Source organism: Acinonyx jubatus, chromosome A3 (assembly GCF_027475565.1).
Source record: "Acinonyx jubatus isolate Ajub_Pintada_27869175 chromosome A3, VMU_Ajub_asm_v1.0, whole genome shotgun sequence".
Lineage (NCBI taxonomy): Eukaryota > Metazoa > Chordata > Mammalia > Carnivora > Felidae > Acinonyx > Acinonyx jubatus.
In genome coordinates, this window is record NC_069388.1 from 5008999 (window position 1) to 5035803 (window position 26805).

Consider the following 26805-nt stretch of genomic DNA (forward strand, 5'->3'; position numbering starts at 1 on the left):
TTAATCAGAAAGAAATTACTTGTTGACAAACGTTTTAATAAGCAGGGAACGTACGCACCCCGGTACACAAAATTCCACCATCAGAACATGCCTGTCCCTCTGCCTCGGGGCAGAGCCACCGTCCAGAGACAGGTGTGCACCCACACCTCTAGCTGTCCCCCTCCTTCGGCCCCGAGAGGGGCAGCCACGTGCGCGGTTGTCCACGTTGCTGCTTCCGCTGAACGTATTTTGGGGGCTGTTCTACCACACCACGGTTTTTCACGGCTCCGAGCTACTGCACTGCATGGAGGCACCGGAATTTATTTAACCACTCCCCTGTCGATGGATATTTAGTTTGTTTCCAACACTGCGACGGTATTAACAACAGTGTAAAGAATATCTCTGTGAACCGACGCGGAAGATAAATTAACAGGAGGGGAAGAACCGGGTCACGCTATTCTGCCCCTGGGTATTCATCTGACACCTACACCACATTCCCAGTGTCTATCTAGCACAAATGCAAGAAGGACGTGCACTTTAAATTTGGACAGATGCCACCAAATTGCTCTCTGAAGAGGCTGTGCCACTTTATCCTCCTACCAACAATGCATGAGAATGAACAGGTTTCACTTTACTGCTCCGTGAAGCATAATGTCAATTTCAGGAGAAACCTTAAATCGCCATCCACCTACCCAGACGGGAACGCAAGAGTTGCGTCCGTGCACGGAGGCCTTCCTGAGGCCCTCCCACTTCCCAGATCTCTCCAACACCTCCGACCCTAAAGTCAGTCAGGAGCCAGAAGCACGTTACTTGTTTGCTTACGGAACTAGGTTCCTTGAATCAGACCCTACGCTGTGCGAGGCAAAAGGTCCTGTCTCTCCATCGTTGTTTCTGGGGTCTATTGAGCACACTACCAGGAACGGAGGTATTTTGAAAGCGTGGAATGAATGGATACGTGCATCTTTCTGCACGAACGAGGCTGAGGTGGAACCTGCCACTCTCAGGGCCTTGGTCGCCAAGCCTGGAGCCTCCAGCAGGCTGAGCGGCCCGCAAATTCAGGTGGGCAGTACACGACGTGGTGTCTACACTGGAAAGTGTCCCCCAGAGCGTCCTACAGCGACTATTCAGATGCCTGTAGACACGGCTGTGAATAAACTGCAAATTTATTTAAAAGCTTTACTGAAGCTTCTTGTTACACGTTTCCAATAAACGGATCGTGGAAATGCAGCTGGTGCTGCCATCTCTGAAACAGTCTTAGAAGAAAGCAGAGGAGAACATCTTCATGACTTGGGAACAGACCATGATCTCTTAAGTAGGAGCCAGAAAGTGCTAACCGTAAAGGGAAATAAGGATAAACCGGATTATGTGAAGGTTTATAATATAATATATTATATTAGGTATTATCATATATCACAATATAAGGTATTACTAATATATTACATATTAATATACTATATCAAAAACCCCAGCTCACCAAAACATTCGCTTCACAAATGAAAGTCAAGGCACCAGTACACGTGATCAACGACAGCCTCATATCCAAAATAAATGATAAACATAGTTAAGAAAAAGGCAGGTAGCCCAACAGGAAAACGGGCAAAGGTTCACAAAAGAGGATATCCAGATCTGTTCACATAAATGTAAATAAATATGGAGAAAGGGGCTCAACGTCATCAACTGCAGGTCGTAACTGCAGATCAAGACCCACAGAGCGGATGTGGCCACCAGCCCGAGTGTCCGCTGGTGTAACCGCTTTGGAGACCGTCTGGCAGCAAATTCCTACGGGGCACCTGCACACCCCGCGACTCAGTGATCGTTCTTCTGGGTCCAAACAGACCTGACAAACAAGCGTGCACAGAGGGTGCACCCTGGACACGGAGCGGAATGCTCACGGTACCACCGGCAATAGCTCTGAGCTGCAAACATCTACTCAAACCCCCATCAACAGAACGGGTGACTACACCGTGGATGTCACCCCCTTCTCCACACGCACATGCACACACTCTACGGTAACGAGAGCGAGTCCGGCGACGATCCGGGTGGATCTGACAAATGTAAAGTAGAACTAAAGAAGCCAGACGCAAAAGAGTAAATACGGTAGGTTTAAAAAAAAAAAAAAAGTACAAAAATAGGCAAAACCAATCTGAAGAGCTAGCGGTCAGGACAGCAGTTCCCTGGGTGGGGACAGGAAGGACAGGAAGGGCACGCGGGAGCTCCTGGGGTGCTGGCGGGTCTTGATCTCAGTCCTGATTACAGGAGAATACTCACTCTGAAAATTCCTTGAGCTCCGTAATTCTAAGCGCCCTCCTGGCCGCGTATTATGCTTCAGTAAAAAGTCCGCATGCCAGGCACTGCGCTGATGCGTTTTACTACACCCGGTAAACAATAAACTCAATTTACGTCTCTCTAAATTTTTCTGATCTTTGGGAACATAGATTTTTTTATTTTTCACAGTGAAAATGAGCACGTACGTGCTAGGTTTTATTTAAGAGTTGTCACTGTTGGCATCATTCACTACCTTTGTTCTTAATACTACTGAAGAACACGCCAAAAAAAATGGCAACGATTCTGGCACGCTCCCACCAGCACACTCTTGGATGTTTCCGCCTGAACTGAAAAATTCCTGACTGGCCTCATGCTGCCTTTCAAGTGTGTATTTGGGTAACTGCTATTTACAGTCCAGGAAGGCACTACACGTCGTGACTTCAAATGCTGAAGTGAAGGGACTGGACGTGGGGCTGGAGATCAGCGGGCCAGTGGCCCTCTGTGGTGGCAGATGGCCTCGGCAATACTCTGAAAGGACTCCGAGGACTCTCGCACGGTACTGTGACGACGCTTGAATCGGTGGCCCAGTCTAAACAATGGGACGTATCACATAAAACCCAGACCCTGAGCCAACTAAAACCATCGAAGAATAAAGATAAAAACCACCCCAGCAACTGGGCAACCAGGGGCCTACATGCCAGTGTGACCCCACCTGCTGGCGCGGGGCCCCACACGCCAGCTGTCGGGGTCGCGGGGGCTGTCTGTGGCTTCTGCGTCCCAGGGCTGGGGGCCCATCCCTGCCTGGCCGTGCTGGGTGCTGCACTCCCCACTCCCTCCTCTACACGATGGCCAAGTGCCCTTCCGGCCTCAGTGACCTCTGACCTCACACCGTCGACGGATCTGGACGGGTAAGTTCACCGTGCCCCGTCAGCCTTCTCCCGGTCACCTGCAAGTCTGACGCGTCCGGCTAACGTGAACCCCAGGTCCCTGCGGAGCTTGACCCGTCCAGTCTCACCTCCTCGGGGAGGCCCTCCCTGACCACCAGCGGACACGCCTTCACTTCATCCCACACTACCGTTTCCCATCACTGCAGATCACTGGGAGGGATCTTACTCATATTTGTGCTCACTGCCTGCCTGTCGAAGCAGAAAGTGCGCTTCAGGAGAGCAGGGCCACGCCTGTCTTGTTCACCGCCGTCTCCCCCGAGCCAGGAACGGTTCTCAATAAATATTTTGATGAATTTGAATGAAATGAATAAACATAGATACAATCTGTAGAGGGTCCCCAAGGTATGTGGCAGCCTCCTTCCATCTAGCAGCATCATATTAACACTTCTGGAAAGGGAAGGGGGAGGGATGGGAAGGGGAGGTCTTACTTTTTACTCTCCTGGTATTAATTTTTGAGGGTTTTCTTACAGTGGAATCACACTTGAATTTCACTTCCCTTTATTGTTTTGTTCACCGTCGATGACTCTGGATGGCTAATTGAAACACATTTAGAGAGAGCGCAAGATGACAGCTTCCAGGACCTCAAGGCCCTGAGCATTATTTATTCGGCAGCAACATTCTTTTGAGAAGGGTTGCAGTCATCAGGCAGGGGCTCTCCAGCAATGAGAACACGAGCTGAAACCCAGCCACCACTCTTACATTCTCCAATCTCGTGCCACTGAGAACAATGTCAGAGACCAGACTATTCTATGTACGGAGGGAATTCTCCCCAGCCATGTAATTCTGTATTAAGTTGCTCTGCACAGAGGAAACCCACAAGGCACAGAGATACTCACTAATTTCTATAAAGAGTTCATTTATGTTTATTGCGTTTTTCGCGCTGGTCTCCACAAAAATCGCATGGATGGAGTCGGCGTAGTCCTTCGCGTCTCTCTCCATGACTTCTCTGGAAGGCAACAATTACCCGGTAATTAACCAGATTTGTGATGACAAAGGATGTCATGAACGGCTAGTGACTGAGCCCTGAAAACATGGTCCTCCCAATTACACCACTTATATGGTTCCACAGAACAAAACAAAACAGAACCCAGCAGTACGAGCAATCCAGCTATCTGATAGAATGGTCACAGAATGGCAAGGGGGGGGGGTTTCCCTCCCCCCACCCCCCAAAGGAAAGTCCTCGCTTTGGGAATCACGGAAGTAGTCCAGAGAAATTGCCAATAAATGTGCCTTCCTTAAGGTATACATGTTTTCCCCTATTCAAGTACCCTGTGTCATGGGAACAGGGTGGGGGCTAGACTAACCTCAGATAACGTCAAGTATGATGTCACCAGTGCTTAAATAAAGCACACACCCGTCTCTCTCTCTCTCTCTCTCTCTCTCTCTCTCTCTCTCTGTAATCTAATCACCCCCAAATGTCTGAACTCTTAATTTTTGTTGGAAACTTCAGGACTTCAACTGAACCAAAAGGAATTTTTCAATGTCAGAGATAAAATAAAAGAAGATTCTTATATTGGATATTGCTCAGGAAGAAAAGGAACACATAATCAGCACCGTAATCTCCCGTTCTAATAACTTACCTGACGTCGATAAGATCACACTTATTTCCTGCTATGGCAACCACAATATTGGGCGGGCCATGCTGCCGGAGCTCCCTCACCCAGTTCTTTAATGTTGAAAATGTCTCCTGGAACACAAGAAAGGAAAGCGGCTGGAGGGCTAAGCAGCCAAAACGGGGGTTTCGGAACAGTCTAAGGAAAATGCAAAGTCTTACTTCTTTTGTGATATCATAAACAATTATAGCTGCAGCCGACCCTCGGTAGTACATGGGTGCTAAGGCACGGAACTGCGGAGAAGGGGGGGAAGAAACAACAAAATTGGGAAAGCGGGTTAAAGATGTTTTTTATGTGACTTTTAGGCCCATTATCCCTGCACAGAAGGTAATCTTTCTCTCAAGCCAAAGAAGATGACGTGATGCGTTAGAGCAGATGACCCGGTAATTACCAAAGGCAAAAAACCTTTAACGTAACACTGAACGTCTCGCAGAAGACAGTTTAGAATACAGTTTTATAGGAATTAAATATGGTGCTATAAACAATCGTTTCAGCTAAAAACGCTTCTTAATTGAACTCCGTGTTATAATCCCCGAATTCATTTGTTCAATAGTCCTTTACACTTTGGCTTCCAAAACTATCACGGAGATAAAAATAATGCCGTGAATCGTTCTCCAGAGAAGTGGCTGCGTTTGGGTGTCGTAAAGATAACCCTGTAATCTAAATGCTGATCGTACTACAGAAACGCGTCCGCGTTTGCATTCGCTACTCGGGGGACTTTGTAGCTTGCTCGTCTGATCTCTCTGCGCACGTGGCAGTTCCCAAATGCGGGCGCAAATCTCATTCCGTTTACGTGGATCTCACTGTCCTGTGTGGCCCCTCCCCACCCCTCGCACCCCGGCCCCGACCCGGATAACCGCAGGGCCCCCTCAGCGGCCACCTCTCCCGAGGAGCGCGAGAGACGGCAAGTGGAAAACGGGACGCTGCTTGCTGGGCATCTTGCTCAGTGGACGTGACGTTTACCTACAGCCGAGCTTCACTGTAGACCCCGACTTTGAAAGCTGAGCCCACCTACGGCTGATGTGATACCACTGTTCTCTGTTCTGGTGGCTGACCCCCAAATACAGGTAGGAACCGTCGTCACAGGGGAGTATCTGGCATACGGTACAATTCACATGCAGAATTACCGATTTTGCAACTTCTTTTCCAATGAGCTTAACCTTTGGCTTTTAAACTTTTAAGTTAATTTGAGTTTCGTACGAGAAAGTGAAACTACGAGTGCAAGCTCGGTGAGGGGAGAGCACGTCTGCTCAGTCTACCATCTCATCTCTGGAGCCTGGTGCCTGGCAGGCTGTCGGTGAGCACGAATCGGGGAGCAAATGAATCGAGAACGGTTTCAGGATGAGGTGACGTGACCAGCTGAGTGCCAGACGGCACAGCCGTACGTATGAAGTGTCACTACGCTTTGTGAGAAAGATCTCTGCCTCTGGGGTGAAACCCTGATGATTTCCAAACAAACAGGTTCAGTTTGTGTGAGAAAAGAACAGAAGATGGTAAGGAAGAAAGCACTACGGAGTAGGAAGCTACATTACCGGACGGAAAAGACTGTGGACGGGCTTCCACAGGGTGAGGCGGCACAGCGGGTGACGCGTTAGCTTCCCTTTCCAGTCCCTTCTTCCCTTTGTGCCTTCGGTCATCCGTCCACTGCTGTCACACACAGCGGATGCACAACGCTCTGCTAGTTCCAGGTGTACGGCAGGGGACCTGACAAGTTTATGCGTTGTGCTGTGCCCCTGGTCAGGACGGCTGCCAGTCTGTCACTGCAACTACAGCACCACTGATCGACTTCTGCTGCTGCTCCTGCCCTCCTCGCGACTTCTTCATTCCGCGGCTGGAGGCCTGGCCCTCCCGCTCCCCTTCGCCCATTTTGCCCACCTCCCCACCCTGCTTCCCTCCCGCAATCACCAGTTTGTTCTCTGTATTTATGGATCTGTTTCTGCTTTTTTTTTAGATTCCACATGTAAGTGAAATCATATAGTGTTTGTCTTTCTCTGACTTATTTCCTTAGCATTATACTCTCTAGCTCCGTCCATATTGTTGCAGACGGCAAGATCTCATTTTTTTTAATGGCTGAGAAGTATTCTATTGTTGTGTGTGTGTGTGTGTGTGTGTGTACACACACACACACACACACACACACACACACACACACACCACATCTCTGTATCTGTTTGTCTATCAACGGACACATAGGTTGCTTCCATATCTTGGCTACTGTAAATAATGCTGCAATAAACAAGGGGTATATCCATCTCTTTGAATTAATGCTTTCATTGTCTTTGGTTAAATACTTAGTAGTGGAACTACTGGATCATATGGTAGTTCTAGTTTTACTGTTTGATGAAGCCCCATCCTGTTTTCCACAGTGGCTGCACTAGTTTGCATTCCCACCAACAGGGCACGAGGGCTCCCTTTTCTCCACATCCTCACCAGCACTTGTTGTTTCTTGTGTTTTTAGAGACTAGCCATGCTGACAGCTGTGAGATGGTATCTCTTTGTGGTTTTGATTTGTGTTTCCCTGGTGACTGGTGATGTTGAGCATCTTCCTATGTGTCTGTTGAGCACCTGTGTGTCTTCTTTGGAAAAATGTCTATTCAGTTCCTCTGCCCATTTTAAAATCAGATTATCTGTTGCTGTTTTCTGGATGCTGAACTGTGTTAAGTTCTTTAAATATTTTGGGTATTAACCCCTTATCGGATATATAATTTTAGCTTTCGTTTTTAAGAGAAAAAAAATTTTTTTAATGTTTATTTATTTTTGAGAGACACAGACAAAGCGAGCCTGGGAGGGGCAGAGAGATAGGAAGACACAGAATCCGAAGCAGGCTCCAAGCTCTGAGCCATCAGCACAAGAGCCCAACTCAGGGCTTGAACCCACGAACTGTGGGATCATGACCTGAACCGAAGTTGGACACTCAACTGACTGAGCCACCCAGGTGTCCCTTAGCTTTCACTTTTGATGTATGATACTGGCAACAACCTTTATAAAGTTGTTGGGTTTTTGGTTTTCTTTTTAAATTTGTAAGGGTAAAATTCATGTAGAGAAATGCAAAGATCTTAAGTTAGATAAAAGATCTTAAGTTTTGATAAAACAACCAACGTGTATGTGTATACATACAACATCCATGCAAACACCAAGCAAGATATAAAATATTTCTATCCATACAGAAAGTTCTTTAACGCCCCTCTTATCACACCCCTTCTTTATTCCTGATAATCACTCTTGTCTTCAAGTCTATTTCATTGGTATTTGTTGATGGCGATGTAACCACAATAATTTCCTTTTGCTTATGATTTACACAGAATAGGCTTTTCCATTCTCTTATTTTCAAGCTATGTTTTAACAGTGAAGGTAATCTTCTTACATCAGTAAGTACATTAAAGGTAAAGGAACTGAATATTCTGTTTAAAAGGCAGACGTTATCAGATTGCATCAAAAACCAGGCTTGAACTATGTGCTGGTTAGAAGGTCTCCCATTTTGCTATTGGTTTTAGATTTATTTCATTAAAAACACAATCCTGTTTTTCCTTTCATCCCCTTTTTTTCACTATTTTTAGCACTCAATTTTAACATCTTAATTTGCCCACTAGCCTTTTAGCTACACCTTCTTGTATTTAAAAAAAAAAAAAATTTTTTTTTTTTACATTTATTTCTTTTTGAGAGACAGAGCACAAGTGGGGAGGGGCAGAGAGAGAAGGAGACAGAATCCCAAACAGGCTCCAGGCTCCGAGCTGTCAGCACAGAGCCCGACGCGGGGCTCGAACCCACGAACTGTGGGATCGTGACCTGAGCCGAAGTCGGACGCTCAACCAACTGAGCCACCCGGGCGTCCCACACACCTTCTTGTATTTTTAAGTGGTGGCTCTTGTGACTACAATACACGCTTTTTTTCTGTCTATTTAAGAGTTTAAAATGCACCACCTCGCATAAAATATCAGGACCTTGCAAGAGTCTAATTTTTTAAATCCCATTGGTCTCTGTGCTGTCAAATATTCAAAGTCCACGTGTACTAGAAGCCATACGATCCAACGTTAGGATGTTTACATTCATAGCCAGTAAATAAGAAAACAAAAGACAGACTTTCCTCTTTACCCTTTCCGGCAGCCATTCTCACGGGGACGAGTTGCCACCCGGCGGTGCGTCCGTCTGGCCAGACAGACTCTCTGGGGCTGCGGCTGAGTCTTCTCTGTTCTTGTTCGTCTACAAAGGTCATTCCTTTGACTTCATATTTGAGAGAGGATTCTGGCAGACGGACATCTTTCTGCTCTCAGCCCTCTCAAGATACCTCATCCCACTGTCTTCCAGCCGCCGCTGTCTTGGTGACAAGCCGGGGCCCCCGCGCACTGCTGTTCCTTGCAGTGTGTCTACTGTCCCTGATGCTTTCGAGGTGACCCTCTTTGACTCCGGTTTTCAGCAGTCTCTGTGGTTTCTTTGTACTGACAGGTCTGCCGGAACTTCCTGGATCTGTGAGTTGATGATGTGTTTCGCCAAATCTGGGAAATTCTCTTGGGAGGATCTTCTCCTTGTTTCCCCTGTCTCTTCACCACTGCTGGGTCTCTAGTTGCACAAATCAGGTTGTGTGGATCTGTCCCAGCAGTACGGAGACAGTGTTCGGATTTCCTGCTCTTTCTCTGTTCTGACTGGCTACCCTGTTTGCCACCCGTGCAGGGGAGTTTCTATCGTAGGCACTGCAGCTTTTCAGCTTCAGCATTTCTGTCGGTCTGATCCTTAGTTTCCTTTCTGTGCGAGGGTCCCCATGTGTAGTTAAGTCAGTAAGACTACTTTTCCTTGAAGTCTTTGAACATATTTAAACTATCTGACTTCTATTAGCCCGTCTGAAGAGTGTTAAAATACCGCACACTCGCCTGACGTTGGTTTTACACGTGGCGAGGGAGGGCCTACTTGGGCCTACTTGTGGTCTGGGACGTGGTCTCACCTGCAAGGCCCGGCCCTTCCGAGGTTCCAGCGGAAGCCCAGGGTGTCGTGCTGGCACTCCTCTCCAATACGGCAGGACTGGACTCCACCTCCGGACTCTGCTTCTCCTGTGATGAGCAGGGGCCGAATCTCTGCTCAGCCTTGTCACCGCTCTAGCTGTTGTTTTTCTGTCCAGTTCCTTAGCGTCTCCCCTGTGCATTTGCAACTGGGGGTCAAATGGAGGCTTGAGGGGAATTCATGAGCGGATTTTAGAGGTTGCTTCCTTGTTGGGTCCACCTTTTCTGGGATTTGCGCCCCCTTTCCCCAGAGTCTCTAGCAGCATCAAACTCTGTCCTCAAATACCACAAGCTAAAAACCAGGGCTTTCTGTGTGAGTCCTAGCTACCTTGTGCTGCGTGGTCTGGAGAGTGGCCTCTGGGGAAAAGCTACAAAAAAACATGAGCCTCACCATGGCCATCCCTTCTGTAGTCCCCAAAAGACTACTTTCGGCAGTGCCTTCAGAATTGTTTTTTAATGTTTTGTCCAGAGTTTGTATATAATTGTTGTCTCTGGGAGGGTTAGTCCCTTAGAAGCCACTCTGCCGTTATGGACACTGAAACTCTTTCCATGACCTTTTGATGTAAAGAAAGAAAGTGGTGGTTTAAAAAGACACTCAGAGGACATCTGCACATCTCTGCTCTAAATCTGTCTCTGGATCAAGGTTGGCAAAACTTTTTCTGGAAAAGACCACGTAGTCAAGATTTTGGGCTTTGTGGGTCATTTGATCTCTGTCACAACTACTCAACTCTACTACTAAAGAAATCTACTGAAAGTAGCTATAGACTACATAAACAAAAAAGTACGGTTGTATATCAATACAACTTTACTTCTAGAAACAGGCAGCAGGCTGCATTGGTTGACAAGCCAGAGTGTCAACCCCAGCTCTAGCATGATACTCAGCTACTACACGTTTTCCCGATTTTAAAACAGGACAGTAACAGACTTTGTGCCTTCCTGGCGCTCTGACCTCTGGGAACGGTCATCAGGAGAATCCACATTAAGATTCAGAGTCATAAATCTAAGGACTGGACACAGCATCTATTAGATTGTGGTTCAGAAGCTTTCTTGGCAAAAGTATCTGAAATGTTTCTCCATTTCTGGGGTATTTATGGGATCTGTGGAGCTTGCGTGCGTGCTGCTGGCTCTGCCTCCATGCCACCGCTGACGTCCTTGTTAGTGAAGGATGACTGGTGGAGGGCGGTCACTTCAAATGAATTCACTTAGGATAGCAAATAGTGACACAAAGATCTGACAAAGGCACTCTCTTGAGAAAATAAATTTAAATTATGAAAACAAGTTTCATTTCATGTGATGCTAGGGAAAACATTGGGTTTATCATCGCAAGCACGAGCTAGTTTCCTGAATGAACACTGCATCGAAGTTGATTGAGGACTTGTGATTCTCCTGATGAAACAATATGCTAGCACAATACGATGTCTGTCTTTCATTTCATGCTTGACTCTCCTATCCTGTCATAAAAAGGAAATTTTCGCAAAAATATCTGAGGACTCCATCAGCTTTTCCTAGGCTGCTCAACTCTTTGGTCCACAAATCATTATCTTCTGAAACACTTACATCATCATCCTTATCGGTATTTTCCTCATCATTTAACAAGATCCCTACTGTCAATGGCTTTGCATGACATTTGTTAAGTTCTCCAAAATCACTTTCGTTGATGTAATGAAATCAATTTGCAAATCAATTGCAACCGGACCATCAGAAAGACAATCCACCTGCCAAAACCATAGACAGCAACAGATGCGAGGGTCCAATGGGGAGGATGTCTGAACGGTCGGTTCATCAGAAAGGATTCTCATTTTATGACGCCCTTTGGTTCCATGATGTACGTTACTACTGTAGAGAACTGAACAATACGTACGCAAATACCAGAACTTTATAATTTGAGGCATGCAATACTCACATGGTAACAGTAGGCAGAGGATCTGTCCTTCTCATCTGTGCAAAGATAGGGCTGGCAGTCAAATGACCTAAGTCCACTGACATCAATACTGTGTGCCAGGGGCTGAGAGCACAGACGTGAATACAGTCTCTGCCCACTAGGAGCTCACAGTCTAACAGAAGACACAAGTGAGGAAATCGACAATCCCGTGGATGGGGGCAATCAAAGACCGTGTGGGACACAAGGAAATACTCTGAAGAGTTCCTTCACTGATCGGTTCAACCAACGTCTGATCATCAGTGCTTTGTCAGGCACTATGCTAGGCCACGGGAACAGGGCAGTGAAAGGACACTGGTTCCAGCTCTTGTCAATCAAGCTCAGTAGACAGGTCATCTAACTGCAACTTGTAATGAGGGTCCTCAGGAAAATGAACAGGGGACAGTGGTGGAGCACGCACTGGGGTCCTGCTTCGGTACAGGGGGGTTAGGGAAAACTCCAGGGCGTGTCATTGAACCTGAGCCTAACAGGCTGGGCCGGCGGGCCATGCTCTGAGCAGAGGAAGAGAGCAGAAGGAGGGATGTACCTAAGGCCTGAGAGGCAAGGGCCCTGGGGCATTTGAGGAACTGAGTGGAGGCTAGTGGGCTGGAACTCGGCGGGTGAGAGGGTGGATGAGCCAGGAGGGGCACCGGGGCTAGAAGGCAGGGCAGGCCGTGCAGGACTTTGTCGGCCGCCATTTAGGCCTTGGCTATTGTGAGAGAAGCAGTGGGAAGCCACTGATGGAAGAGAGTAGTGTCTGACTCCTGTTTTCAGAAGATCCCTCCAGGTCCTGTGAGGAGAAGTGACACAGGGTGGCAGGCTGGGAAGGGGGAAGCAGGGGACCAGTTAAAAGGCTACAGGGACCCTCTGTGAGTCACAGGTGGCTGAGAGCGGAGCGCTGGCAGGAGAGGTGGAGGGAGGTGACTGTATGTGACGCACATTCAGAAGACACAGCTGCCCGGCACGCGGGATGAGCAAAATGTGAGGGCAGCTGAGGAAGGACGCGTCCAAGGCGACTTCCAGACTCGGGCGTGAGCAACGGGGGCAGGCGGCAATGCAGTCACTTCTCTGAGAAGAGCAGGGATGCTAGGAAAGCCCCCCTTGAGGTGACATCAGAGGTGAGTTTGGAAGGCTGGATATGAGCTTTCTAGGCTCAAGTGGGAGGGAGGGTATTCCGAGCCGAGGGAACAACAGTGCACAGGGACGAGGGGAGGGGACCACATGGCATGGTGGAGGACCATAAGCAGCCTGGTCCCAGAGTTAAACTGGGGGGAGGTGACGAAAATGGAGTCTGGCCGAGTGTGGCACACTCAGGTCCTAAAGGCCTCGCCCAGGACAAGCTGGCAGTCAGAGCGAGCCCACGGACGGGTCTCGTAGGAGGCTCACAGCATTTCAACCGTCTGTGGTCGGCTGTCAGATGTTTTGCTTTTCTTAAACCCCGTGCGGCCTGGCTGGCTTGGATGTCACTCCTGCCCCGTAGCTGGCGTTCCTCTCCCGACGGTCTCCACGGAACGGGGTTCCACGGGGCGGGTCTCCCCAGCCCTGCCCGTCCGCCCGCCGCCCATCCCCTAAGCGAGCCCCCAGCTTCGGGTCAGGGGGAGGTAGACTTGCATCCCGGAGCAACTACCCCGCCGCAGAATCAATCACAAGTGGGGCAACAAGAGGCAGGCGAGCCAGCTAATTACAAAACTTAAAAGAACCTGCTATTATGGTAGCGGTAAGGGAGAGGCGTAAAGCGCTGTGTTATTCTTCTTTTATGTTCTAGAAAAAAGAGATGTTATACATCATGGTGTATCCTAGGACAGGCTCTGATTCAAAGTATAATGGAATCTATATTCTAGCATGATTCTTTATGATGAGGGTTTTGCTGGATCATCAAATATATGGGAGGGGGTAATTGGAACTTGGGGATTCAGTGAAAGGTACATATATTATTGGTACGAAGAGCCACAGGCATTCTTGGCTAATGGGACAGACGCCAGGGCTGTGTCTACAGATACATTCACAAAGGCTACGGGAAGCCACGCTTGTGAAGGCTGGGAGAGTGATGGTTAGCAAAGGTCTAGCTGTCCTAACTGCTCCATTCTAGATGCACAACACAAACAGAGTAGGAGTGGGGAGTGGGAGATGAGGCAGACATATCTCAGATGAGTAATTGGACACAGGGCACGACATCCAGCGTTAAAAAAAACAAACAAGAAAACGACAGAAGAAACCAAACAGAGCCAACTTAAGACGTGAAATCTGTACAAATGTATGGTGTCTACGTCTAGGACAACAGTAATGGCTTGTTTTGTCTTCCTCCATTTGTCTGTGACGACTCTTGTCAGATCTGTTAGCGTACGCGGTATCTATGGCGTCTTAGATAAGACCGTGACGACAGACTATTTCTCCTGGTTACTTCTGCTACCCTTTTAAGAGCTTACGATAGCACTGTGCATCCATCAGATGTTCTGTTTTGATAGTACTGCTTGAAAACAAAATTAAACAGCAGCTGAATAATGGGGTAGCTGCCAGAGGCCCCTCGACAGGGAAATCAGACACGGAGCCCAGAGGGAAAACGAGGCAGCAGAGAAGTGTCTGTCCCCTTCCCTGCCTTCCCACCCCAGTCCGATACGGGTGGGCCTCAGGAAATCCCATTCTGCACAGGATGCCCTGGCCCGGGCCCCACCCCCGGTTCAGGCTCTTCCTTACGCAGAGAACCATCTCGGACAATTTTATCGTCAGGCGTTTATTAACTACCTATTGCTCAGCTCCGTGTTAGCTCATCCGTTTCACTTAAACCTCAAAGTTTATATGCTGTAAAGTTCCCTCTTTAGCTTTTAAAAGGCAGCTATAAATGAGATGTGCTTAACTCTCCCTTTCGACCACTAATTCTTTTATATCTTTGCTAGAGGACGGAGCCCCAAATTACACACAATGTTCTGAGTGGGATTTTATCAGGCCTGTTAGTCAGCATTTACTCAGAGACACTAAAAAGTATAAAAATGCCCTCAGTGCCCATTATCACTTTCTCCATCAGTGGACTTTGTGGCTCTAATTGAAAAGAAAAAGGCTGGCCCACGCAAATGGAAATAAATGCGTCTCTGGTGTGCGGGAGAGAAGTGAGTGACGTGGAATGATGGGGACAATGACAGTTTGGTCGGAGCTTTACTGTGGGCCTCAGAAGAACACATAGTAAATTAAAGGGCAACTTACTCGTTCTTGTCCAGCTGTATCCCAGATTAGGAATTTGTGTAGCTCATTTTGGTACTGGACAGTCTTGGTCATAAAAGATGCCCTATAAAGAGAGACCTAAATGATCAGAATACTTTTATTTAGAAATAAAATACTTTTATTTAAAGCACGACGCCAGCCCCAGTTGGAAACATCACTTAGACTTAAGCTCACACTCCCGCTCCACCCCATCTCCTAATTGTGGTCCTCTCTGGAGTATTTATGGGAGGCTCGGACGCTAGCTGCATATGCTGGGTCAAAAGAAAGCATTCGGCACATCTGCCCCAAAGAGTTCTTTGGTTTGGGATTGCCTAAGCTCCTTATCAAAAGAACCAAGAGACGATCTGGTAATCTAGATATGGACCTCCCTTGTAAACTACACAGAAGCTGTTATTAACAAAGATGGTATCATGGGAAAACTTTCTAAAAAAACCCGTGTGTCCAGGAAGGGAGTGCACTAATAAAAAATAATAGGCCATTGCGGTTTGTGCTCCCCATTCCCCAACCACACGACTATACAAGTAGCTGAGTGAGAGGTCGTGCAACACTAGAGTTAACAAAATTCAGGTGCCAAACAAGGAGCAAGAGGACGGCCGAAGACATGACGACCTGGGGGCCACTTCCGAGTTCCAGCTGACCCGGTGGGCCACACCAGCCCTCTGGGCCTGACCCCGCCCTCGATGGGGAAGGAGGGACGGTGGGTAGGTCACTCACTCTGAGAGACCACTCTGCCCCAAGGCCTTGGAAGGTCCCTATCGTTTGGGGGTCTTCTCCTCTTTGGAGATCCTGTGAGGAGCCACGGTGGCCCAGAGCATATGCCTGGACACTCCGGGGGCTCCTGGACACAGGCTTAAAGTCCTGGGGCTGGGCTCAGCTCCAGTGTTATCCAGTGTTCTACCCGCATCTCAGGCAGACGGCTCCCTCCTGGGAAGTCCTTTGTCCCCCAGGCTCCTCCACGTGGCCTATCAGGCTGCTGGCAGAACCCAGAGATGATTATGCCTTCTTTTGTACTGGATAACAAGCCTTCTGGGGCCGAGGGCCAAGTCGTACTCTTAGAATCCTACCCTAATCATCTTAATCAGGACATGAATGCGACGGCTAGGCATTTTCAAATACACAGGATGTCTGAAATATTTTTTGAGATTCAAGTTAATTGTGCAAGTTCTTTAAGAAAGTGCAAGCTGAAATCCATAGAATGACTTTCTGAAGAATCACGGAGTTTAGAGAAGTATCAGAATCCTTAGTTTTAAAAACTTAAACTCTAATACAATGAATGCCTGGCAATATTTATATCAGTTTATGGTTTAGCAAGCAGCCTCTGGAATAGTGACTGTGATGAGGAAGCAAGATCACATTTATTGGACAGGTACTATTTACTGGATATTTATTTACTGGAAATTTACCCCTTGGTATCCTTAGTAAAGTGCTTTATGCATAGACGGTGCTCGATAAATGGTTATCGTATCAAAAACTTCTGACGACCCACCATGATTAAATCAGGATGTGCGACGTGATCTCTCACTTAGGAAAGATCTGAGCATTCAAAAAGCAGTGTTTCTTGTGAAGATTAAATGCTATGAGGCATGGGGAAGTGCTTTGTAAATTGTAAAGCACTATACCTATACAAGGTATTATTATTATTATTTAAAGGCAGCTCCAGGAAATGTTTGAGTTTAGACTCTGCAATTAGTCCTAAAAGCTTACAGCTCAACTCTCCATCAATTACGGCTGTGGTGTTACATTGAAGAGTGACAACAGGCATCCAATAGAGGCCTGTGAACAGAACCAACGCACCCAACACATCCATTTTGGCCGCTCAAAGAGCAAGAGAAGAAATATGCTTCAAGGAGACAAAAAGACGAGAAAGGTATATGCAACAATTAAAAGGGAATGTTTCATTCCAGAATCAGAATTCCCCAAAGCTCAACCCATCCGCCAACGATTTCTCCTTTAACGAATACACGGGTTCACTACTCAGGTGAAAGACACGTAAAATGGCAGCTGCGATGCAACATAAGAATCTGACAGATTAAATCCAACTTCCTGTCTGACCCGAGACCACTCTCCCAGCTCCCCACCGTCATCACTCTTGACACACCTCCTTCTTGTCTACACGGAGCTCTGGCAAGTCAACTGAGCTCTGCAAGCTCAACTGAGGTCTTCTTGCAGCCACATCTGCTGGCTTCTTGTTCTTCGTGTCTGTAGGAGTCTCATCTGTCCTTCTGTCTCGACCACCCAGAAAAGTCTCTGGGCTTTTTCTTACGAGACGCAAGCACATTGGCAAGGGCTCGACAGCGCGAATGCAGCGTCTCATTCATCGCGAACACCCACTGATGGCGCACCAGAAGGTCGAGTTTCCTCACTGGCCCCCAGCACCCCAGGCCCACCAGATGCTGGGCACTCAAGTAGCGGACATTTCAAAGCACATATGACTTCCCAGCCCACAGCAGCTCCAGAGCCTGCCCTTGAGACCTGGATCACATCTGCAACAAACAAGTTAACGCCTAGTTCATCACACCCCTTTGGTCTACTGTCTGTTATCACTGAACATACTTACAATCCCCAGTGTGCTGGGGGGTGCAGGTGGCGCTGAGTTACAATCCCTGCCCCTTACAGTCTGAAGACAAGAGAGAAGCAAAGAAACGAACTCTGACATAGCGACAGTGTCTGAGCAAGCACCCTTTGGGAAGACCCTCTTAGGGCATCCTTTGATGTCTGTCTTAGGAGAGGTCTCGGGGTGGGGGGTGGGGGGGGTTACACCAGGGAGCCAGAGGCAGGAGATGGAGGGAGGGGGCTGATGTGGATGAGATTCAAGGAACTAAAGGAGTGGATGGATGGGACGGGCCTCAGAAGTCAACCGGAAGTGGAGGGCCCCAGAGAAGAGAGGGTGGCTGGGGAGGTGACCTGGCCTTCCACTCTGAATGAGTCTCGTGTGACTATCATCTCCGGGCCCAGAGCTGCTCCCTCCCCTCCAGCCGAGGCGACCCGGGATTCCCTAACCAGTGCAAGCAAGGTCTGGGGTCTGCCTTCACAGTCCCCGGCTTTCTCACTGCTCTGGCTCTGCTGCTGTCCTTCGAACCAGCACACAGGAATGACATCGGCCTATCAGAGTTCGACTATGGCTTCGTGTGACTTACAAATCAGGGAGTGGTTTTTCCTGTTCTCTCCCCCATCCATCTCTAGCTAGTGTGGGGCGCGGACCATTCTCGAATGGACCAGACAGACGCGCAGCTGCATCCCTGGCCACAGGCACCAAGTTGAATGTGCCAAATCCCAGAGGAGAGGGAGGGGGTGAACCGGGGCCAGAGACCCACCCCCAGGTCACGAAGGTAATTGCGTTTGGTTCTAATGTCCGTGAGTGCAGGCACACATCCACAAGCACACGCGCCCGCTCACCCACATGGATGCCCACGGAGAGGTACCGAGCTCCCCGCCTGGCTAGCACCAGAAAAGCTGAAGCCAGTCACCGAAAGGAGGGGCTCCCTTTCTCCGGGAGGCCAGTAAGTGCCGTGACAGTCTGGCGCAGCCAAGTCAAGTCGCGCTGCCCGGTGCCTTTCCAGGCCTGCGTGCTCCCAGTCAGGTCCCCTAAGGCTCCCATATGCTGACACCAATCCACGAGCACCCAAATCTACTCCCAACTTAACCTTGTATCTCCGTGGGTGAAACAAAGGTTGTGGTACAGGCGGAAGCAGGGAAGGGCCGAGGGCCCCAAGCAGCCCCTGCACCTGGTCCCCTCTGGCAGGGGGGCAGGGGGTTGGCGGGGGGGGGGGGGGACTGCCTTGCTGGAGGAGAGCCTCAGAGCTGCGTGGACCAGTGTGGAGACTGTCCTTTTAGAGCTGCGGCACTCTGTGGCCTCTCGTTCCACATAGCAATTACTCCTAATTACTAGTCATGATTTGCTGTGACTACTTTCCAGTCCCCTCCACCCCCGCTCCACTCCCTTTCGGGCAGCAGCTTGGTTCGGCCTTCTCAGAGACAACAAAGGTCATAAGCCCTCAGTCCCCCAAAGTGTTCCCCAGTCAACCCTCCCAACTTGAGAATGAACACACTGCCATTCACACTGACTGTGACTTCCGTCTTTCTCACCTCGGGGAAGTCAGAGAGGTCTTTTCCATCGCGCTGCCCGACCCCGATCTGGCACATCCTGTCCGGGCCGCTGCAGCCACGTGGTCTTCTGCTCCCCGTCTCAGATCCTTCCAACCGTTCCTGCTTCTGCCTTCACACTGGCGGCCCCTTTTCCTGCAGTACTCTTCCCTCAGCTGACCCATGGCTAGAGTCCTTATTCTTCCCACCTTAGCTCAATTGCCAATGATCCCAGAGCCTGCGCAGTGCCCCGAAACCAGGCAGCTTCCGCCCTGCAAACTGCACCCCACCCCGTTTGTCTCCAGGACGCCTACTACCTATCTGTGCGCCACGCTTGACTGGCTTGTTTGCGGGTTGTTCTTTGTTTTAATTTGCCTGTGCAATGTCTGAGTCCCCTGAGGAAAATGTAAGCCCGGTTCAGGGGCCTCGTTGTAGCTCCTCCCCTCTGTAACGGGGGTATCTTCCTCACCTCCCCGCTAGATTTCGGACAAAACATTTACCGTGTTGCCATAAACCACTCTGCCATCCGTCACTTCACCAGGACCAGGGCGTCTTGGCCCAGCACTTCGGAAGTGCGGGGACAGCTGAAATTACAGGGGACCCCGGCCCTTCAACCGCAGCCAGGTGAGTGCCCTTGCGGACGGGGGGGGGGGCATGAGGCTCGACAGCACAGGGCTGACTCTGCCCGGGAAGTCCTCCCTGCCCACTCCTGCTCAGCCACAGGCGCTCAGCTCTGTGCCAGCCAACGGGCAATCCTGGGGGGTCATCGTGAAGAATTACGGTGCCCTCCTCCACTGGGACCTCTGGGGTCCTGCCGAAGAGAAAGCGGTGGCGCTCTACGGGCTCTTTCTGCTGCTGCTTCATGTGCGGAGTCGGGAGCTCTCCCCCCCTCCTCTCTTCCCCGGAGCCCCCCAAGGGCCTCTCATTTACAATGGGCATCTCTGTTGATTTGTGACGGTCTGAAATCTTGGCCTATCACACCTGTGAGAGCTAGTTCTTCCTCTTCAGCCTTTGGGTTTGATTAGTCTACGCAGCGGTGACACCCGGACTTAGGGCCAGACCGGGGGGGGGGGGGGTGTCACCCGTGTCTCCCCCAAGTGACCCCAGCGGAGCCCTGGGGTGGCCCTGGGGCAGAAGGTCTCCTGCATGACTCACCCCAACGAACCCCTCCCCAAGATTCACATGTTTCTCTGTTGACGACAGCACTTTTGTACATGTGACCAAGCCTCGCCCAACTGTAAACGACCCAGATACTTCACCACCGTGTCACACGTACAGGGAACAGAGGGCTTATTCCACACGCCGCGCAACAGCACCAAACTCGGCGTGCTCCATCGGAGCACTGTGTCTGCCTTCCCCAGGACACGGACTGGTCGGCAACTGCTCTTTGTCCTTCGTTACTTGCATCCGGTTTTGTAGAACTGTCTGCTTCTTCATTTTATATTTGATCTATACTTGAACCTTAACCCCCGAGATAAATTCCCAAATTGGACCCTAATCTTGGAGCAGGACTACGACAATTTGTCCCTCCCATCGCCACTCACGCTGCAGGGTCGCTCCTCTCGCCTTCAAGTGAAATGATGCGGACGGTCTGATAACTTCAGTATCTCGCTTTTTGAAAAACAGGCAATGGCTTCCTGCCATCCAAATGATACATTTTTATTTTCCAGCCTGCCATTTACTTGTCTGATAACCTTATTTTTCACTACTAAACCATCTCTCTTCACTCTGCTAGGCAGATCTTATTACCTCTTTAATCTAAAATCCCCACTAGCATTATTTCCTAAAGCTAGAATGCCTTTCATATACTTCTCCATTTTTCATGACATTCTAAAAATACGACTTCTATGCACACCAAGTAGTCGTGATCTTTGGTCGGAGTACGTGTTCCCAATGAGAATACTTGCCACAAGGTATCTCGAAAGTGCCTTTAACTGGAGTAGACTTGGTTAGCTCTCTCGGCACCCGGGCATGCCCGCCACCACATTCCCATACCTCTTTTGACTGCCAGCCCCTTTCTTGGAATGGCACATGGGAGGCTCATCCCTATGATGCTATGTGGTGCCTTTGAAGGATGAGCAACTCAATATGTCTTAGCCGACTCTAAATTTCAGGCAAACAATGCTCGGATCTCCAGGTAATGTATAGTCATAGAAAGGCCACTGATGCGCCAAGATTGAGACATGAGAAACCTGAAGTACATGAAATTTAGCAGTTCCTCTAGTGGACACACCGGGGGTCTCGGAAAGAGCTGTGGATGGCGCAAGGCACTTGATGGGCGCTCGGTGAGAATTAAGTGGATGGAAGGGCACGTGCATCTCCTGTTAGCGTGGCTTCAAAGAGCCAGAAGTCTCTGAGTATCCATAAGTTCAGTTACTTAAGTGGGCTCTGTGGTCAGGACTATCTCTAACCGCTCCTTCAAACACTAGTGTCTCTTAGGCTGACAAGGTCTAAGGGTTACGACCCCTCCGTGTGGTTCTTCCTTCTTGGCAGTCACTGCACAGTGTGGATGGTTTGCTCCACAGGTCCGCTGTCACCCTAAGCAAATCCCTTAGGGCTTTCTATACTTTTGTCATTTTAACAACTTTTGAAAAAATATTCAAAACCAAGGAAAACATTACTTTATTATTTTTTTCTAAAGTTCTAATGTTTTTATTTATTTTGGAGAGATGGAGAGAGAGAGAGCGTGCGCTAACAGGGTAGGGGCAGAGACAGCAGGAGAGAGAGAATCCCAAGCAGGTTCCACACTATCAGCACAGAGCCCGATGGGGGGCTTGACTCCACAAACTGTGAGATCACGACCTGAGCGGAAATCGAACCGAACACTTAACCGACTGAGCCACCCAGGCAAACATTGCTTTAAACATAAAGCTAACTAAATTTAGTAACAATTTAGCCTCCTCTTTCCTAAGTTTGTCAAGAAGAACTTACAGTAATATAAAAGCTTCCGTATCGTAAACAATAAAATCAACAATAACAGTGATGAAGGTAGCTATCCTGACAGGGTTCAGTGTTCTTCACTATGAAGGATTTTCATGCCTTTTTTTTTTTTTTTTAAGATTATTTACTTATTTTGAGAGAGACAGAGAGAGAGAGAGAGAGAGAGAACGCACGCACGAGCAGGGGAGGGGCAGAGAGAGGGGGAGAATCCCAAGCAGATTCTGTGAGGGGCCCGATCCTGTGAACTGTGAGATCAAGACCTGAGCCGAAATCAAGAGTCAGATCCTCAACTGACTGAGCCACCCAGGCACTCCAGGGGATTCTCATACTTTTACACGTGTGACCCATTTAGTCCTTACTGTGCGTCTCTGAGTTGGGTCTGACTCTTCCTCAGCAATTTGCAGACAAGACATGGGGGGACATAGCCAGTGAGTGGCACGGCTAGGATCCTTGGCCAGGTGGCCAGGCCCCTGACCCTGTCCTTGGAAGCATGGCCCTGTGATGCCGTCTTGCGCTGGGTCGTCTACTCCCTCAAACACGTGGCCTTCTACCGCACGGCAGGAATACTGGGCAGGCCACATGAGTGTACCTCCATCCCTGCCCCCAGGAGGCTCACGGTGGGAGGACCGGTCAGGTGAACAGATAATTACAAGGCAGATATTCTGGGAGATCCTGAAGGGCAGAGTTGTGGGGGTACAAAGGGAAAGCCAAATCTAAGTACCCAGGAAAGCAGTGATGCCAGGTGTGGGAGGCTGAATAATGCTCCTACCCCGGCAGAATGTCCACACCCCAATCCCAGAACCTGTGATTATGTTACCTTCCGTGGCAGAAGGGATCTTGCAGATGCGGTTAGGTTGAGTCTTGCGATGGGGCGAAGATCCTGGATGATCCTGATGGGCCCAATGAAATCACAAGGGTCCTTGTAAGGGATGGAGGAGGCGGGGCCAGGGAAGAAGGTGATGTGAAGACGGAGGCAGAGGCCAGGACAATGTGTCCTGAAGATGGATGGGCAAAAGAACCCCAAACTAAGGCAGCCACCAGAAACTGAAAAAGGCAAGGGAACAGAGTCTTCCCTCAGAGGCTCTGGAAGGAACCAGTTCCTCCAACAGCCTGAGTTTCGGCCAGTGAATCAGGTGTCAGACTTCTGACTTTCAGAACCATAAAATGACAAACCTGTGTTCCTGTGAGCCAGTTAAGGTTGCTGTAACTTGTCAGAGAAGCAACAAGAAACTAATATGCTAACAAGGACTTCAGAGAAGAGGTGAAGTCTGGGCCAAACCCACAAGTTAAGGAGGGAGTCTGCCCAGCTGATAGGGACACAGGACCCAAGGGAGAAGGGGGTCACATTCTATAAAGATAAACAGCAGGAACAAAAGCACAAAATTGTGAACGTACGGGAAGAATCCCAGGGGTTCTGCATGGTTAGACTGGGCGGGGGGGGGGGGGGTGGTACGTGCCGACGGGGAACCACAGAAAAGGCTCTAGGTAGGCTGGGGACAGAAGCCACTGTACTCTCCACAGTGATAAGCGTCTACCCCGTTGCCTGTAAGCGAGCAGCTCCCCAAAGGCCAGAGCTCCACCACCATCACGTCTGCCCCGTGATCCATCTGTGTCACTCACGACTGAATACGGTAAAAAAGAAAAATCACTCTCCTATTTCTTAACTTTGCCTTGTCTGTCTAAGCAGTAATGTTGGTAAAATTAAAAGCCCGCTGGTTTCACGGACTGAGAGACCGGAAGACACCTGATAGAAACTTAAAATGTTCCTCTGCACCATCACAAGTCACTTACAGATGGTGTTTGGGAAAGACAGCTAGAGGTCAAGGGGGGGGCCCCTGAAGGGGAAGGCATGTTGTTATCAGACCTGTTTTAGAGGTGAATTCTGGAAGCAGGCAACAGAGCTTTGGGTCCCTCTGTCAGATACCAGGCCTTGAATAAGCCATGCATGAGCGAGATGGACTTCTGCTTTTAAGGAGCTCGCAGGGCAGAAGCAGGCGTGGGTATGCAGGCAAAACCTGGGGGACATCAGAGAGCGAGGGCACGGAGAAGACGGAGGGAAAACGGGCAGGGATGGCAAAGAAGGCAGGGGAGTAAATAAGGAAGCAAGGAAGGAAGGGAGGGAGAGAAACGATCCAGGAGAAAGACAGGGTAGGCTTGATGGGCTTGATGGAAAAGGAGGGACACGTTGAGGCTGACACACACAAGCCACAGGGCATTGACTGTCGTGAGGGAGAGGGACAGTTCTGAGGAGTCTGAGGCCGGCTTCTGTCAGCTCACGCAAATAGGTGGGTGATGAGCTATTTCAGTCATTTCCAAATTGGAATTGTATTCATTCATTTTTTTGAATAGGTAATATAGACTCATATGCTTCATTACCCAAAATGTACGGAACAGGTGCCTGCTGGAACGTCTCCCTCCCACCCCTTCTGCCCAGATCTTCAATTCCTCTCCCTGGAAGCTCATGTCACCGCTTCTTAAGTCTCCTTTCAGAAATGCTTCGGGTTTCCACAAGCACAGGTATATACAGTGTCCCTTGTACTTTCATTATTTTTAATACAGATGGTAGCATGTAGTCCGTATCTTTGATTTGTCTCCACTCTACCCTATACCTAGGAGATCATCCAATATAAATACATAAGGTTTTCCAGGGGCGCCTGGGTGGCTCAGTCGGTTAAGCGTCCGACTCTGGCTCAGGTCATGATCTCACCATTTGTGAGTTTGAGCCCCATGTCGGGCTCTGTGCTGACAGCTCGGAGCCTGGAGCCTGCTTCGGATTCTGTGTCTCCCTCTCTCCGTCCCTCCCCTGCTCGTGCTCGCTCTCTCTCAAAAATAAATAAATATTAAAAAAATTTTTAATTAAAAAAAATATGTAAGCTTTTCTCAAGCTGGCTCTTGCCCTTTATCATATTCTATTGAATGACTGCACCATAAATCATATACCCAGACTCCTACTGATCAGCAATTCTGCAATGACTAACCTTGCACAATTATTAACTTTGTTGTGTGGAACTAATGGGAGTTTATCTGAAGGATAAAGTCCATGACAGGGAACTGCCGGGCCAGGGTACGAGATGAGGGCGCTGGGCAAGGGTGTGGACCGTTAAGCCAGACCACCCAGCTTTTGCCACGAACTGTGTATCACTGAGCAAGTCAACAGACCTCTCTCTGCCCCAATTCTCTCGTTTGAAAACTGGGAAGAACTTCAGTACCGATAACACAGGGCTTTGAAAATATACAGAAACATATATTTTGTTGAAGTATAATTAAGTAATAAGTACTAATAATAAAGTAATAAGTAAAATAAAAAACAGGGCACAGGATTCAGGTTCAATGAGTTTTGACAGTTCATATACCCTTATCACTATTGCCCCAAACCAGAGAACACCTCCATCACCCCAGAAAGTTCCCTCCTGCCCATTTTTAGTTCGTCCTTGTACCCATGCCACACAAACCATTGTGACTTCAACTTCACAGATTAGTTTTGATTGTTTTTGGATCTATCAATGAAATCACAAAATACACTCTGTTCTGTCTAGTTTCTTTCATTTAACGATGATTTTGAAATCCACTATATTATGCGGTAGTTAATTCTTTATTGCTGTTTGGTATTCCGCTGATGGAGACACCACTCTCCCCATTCTCCTGTTGAGGGATATTTGGGAAATTCTCCAAATATCAAGTTTTTGGCTTCTATGAATAAGACATCTTGCACAGGTCTTTCTGGAGGGATGTACGTCAACTTCTCTCGGGTGACTACCTACGAGGGGATCTGTGGAGTCACAGGGTAGATGCATGTTTAACTTCTATGAAAAGAGAGTCCCTCAAAGCAGGTGCATCGCGTGCACTCCCACCAGCAACGCATCAGGCTCTGGCTGGTCCGCATCCATCCTAACCTTGGCCATGCTCTACGGACGAGGCGTGGCTGCCCGCCCTCACCACTACTACCCAACATCCGGCCGGAGCGTCTAGCCAATACAAAGAGAAAAAAGAAGGCACAAAGACGGTAAAAACTGCCAAACTGTCACAGAGGTCATACCTACAAACACGATAGTGTACGTAGAAATGCAGAACACTCTGTGGCATCTAGAAAATATATAAATGCTAGGAACAAGAAACCTGACATTTAATGCAGTCATTTAGATGGCTGGCGGTATTTCCCATTTTGGCATTTGTCTCTTCGCTCCTTTTCTGCCTTCTTTTGGATACATCACTTTTTTTTTTTCATTCTTGTTTTTTCTCTTGTATGGAATTTCTAGCTTTCTTTTTGTGTGACCATTTATTCAATGGTTTCTCGAGAGATTATAATGTGACTGCAAATTTTGGCGTATTTCCACATAATATGCTATTTGACGAACAACTCATGGTCTAGGATGGTGTAATTCAACGAATCCCCCTCCCACCTACTGTATTCTTGCTGCCTTACACTTCTTCGTATGTTATAAATACAGTAATTGTTATTTTTAAAGCCAGTAGTCTTTTTACAATTTCTTTCAGCATTTCTTCTGGCCCGGGTCTGGTCTGAAAATGTCTTTATTTCACCTTTAGTTTTGAGAAAAAATTTCGCCGGATGTACAATTTTTGCTTGGCAGGTCCCCCTCTGCACCCCCCAACCTGAAGATGCCATACTACTGTCTTCCGTCCTCTTGTGTTTCTGTTGAGAAGTCGGTGATAACTCTTATCGCCATTCTCCCACACAGATTGTGTTTTTTTAATACCCCCTCTGATCGCTTTTAAGATCTGCTCTTCGGTTTTGAGCAGTTTGACTACAGCGTATCTAGGCTACAGTTTGTTTTGTATATATCCTGGTTAGAGTTTAGAGATATTTTTGTATTTACATATTGGTCACTTTCATC

The 26805-nt window shown here is 48.5% G+C and overlaps 1 protein-coding gene and 1 long non-coding RNA gene across 5 annotated transcripts in view; both read right to left on the minus strand.

The window, feature by feature from the left end:
• Window positions 1–26805, minus strand: part of RAB22A (RAB22A, member RAS oncogene family) — a 56714-nt gene that overhangs the window by 7664 nt on the left and 22245 nt on the right. For 3 of the 4 annotated variants that reach the window (XM_027046740.2, XM_027046739.2, XM_027046742.2), the window contains exons 3-6: window positions 14912–14993; window positions 4966–5037; window positions 4772–4878; window positions 4028–4137 (exon numbers count right to left, since the gene is read on the minus strand). In XM_027046740.2, coding sequence (XP_026902541.1) covers window positions 4028–4137; window positions 4772–4878; window positions 4966–5037; window positions 14912–14993 — 371 coding nt within the window. The remainder of the gene's footprint in view (window positions 1–4027; window positions 4138–4771; window positions 4879–4965; window positions 5038–14911; window positions 14994–26805) is intronic. The other variant, XM_027046743.2, reaches the window with a different exon arrangement.
• On the minus strand, window positions 15025–22089 carry LOC128311082 (uncharacterized). Its single transcript, XR_008289021.1, has 2 exons — window positions 19016–22089; window positions 15025–17412 (listed from the first exon to the last, which is right to left on the minus strand). It is a non-coding gene; the product is annotated as an uncharacterized LOC128311082 (long non-coding RNA).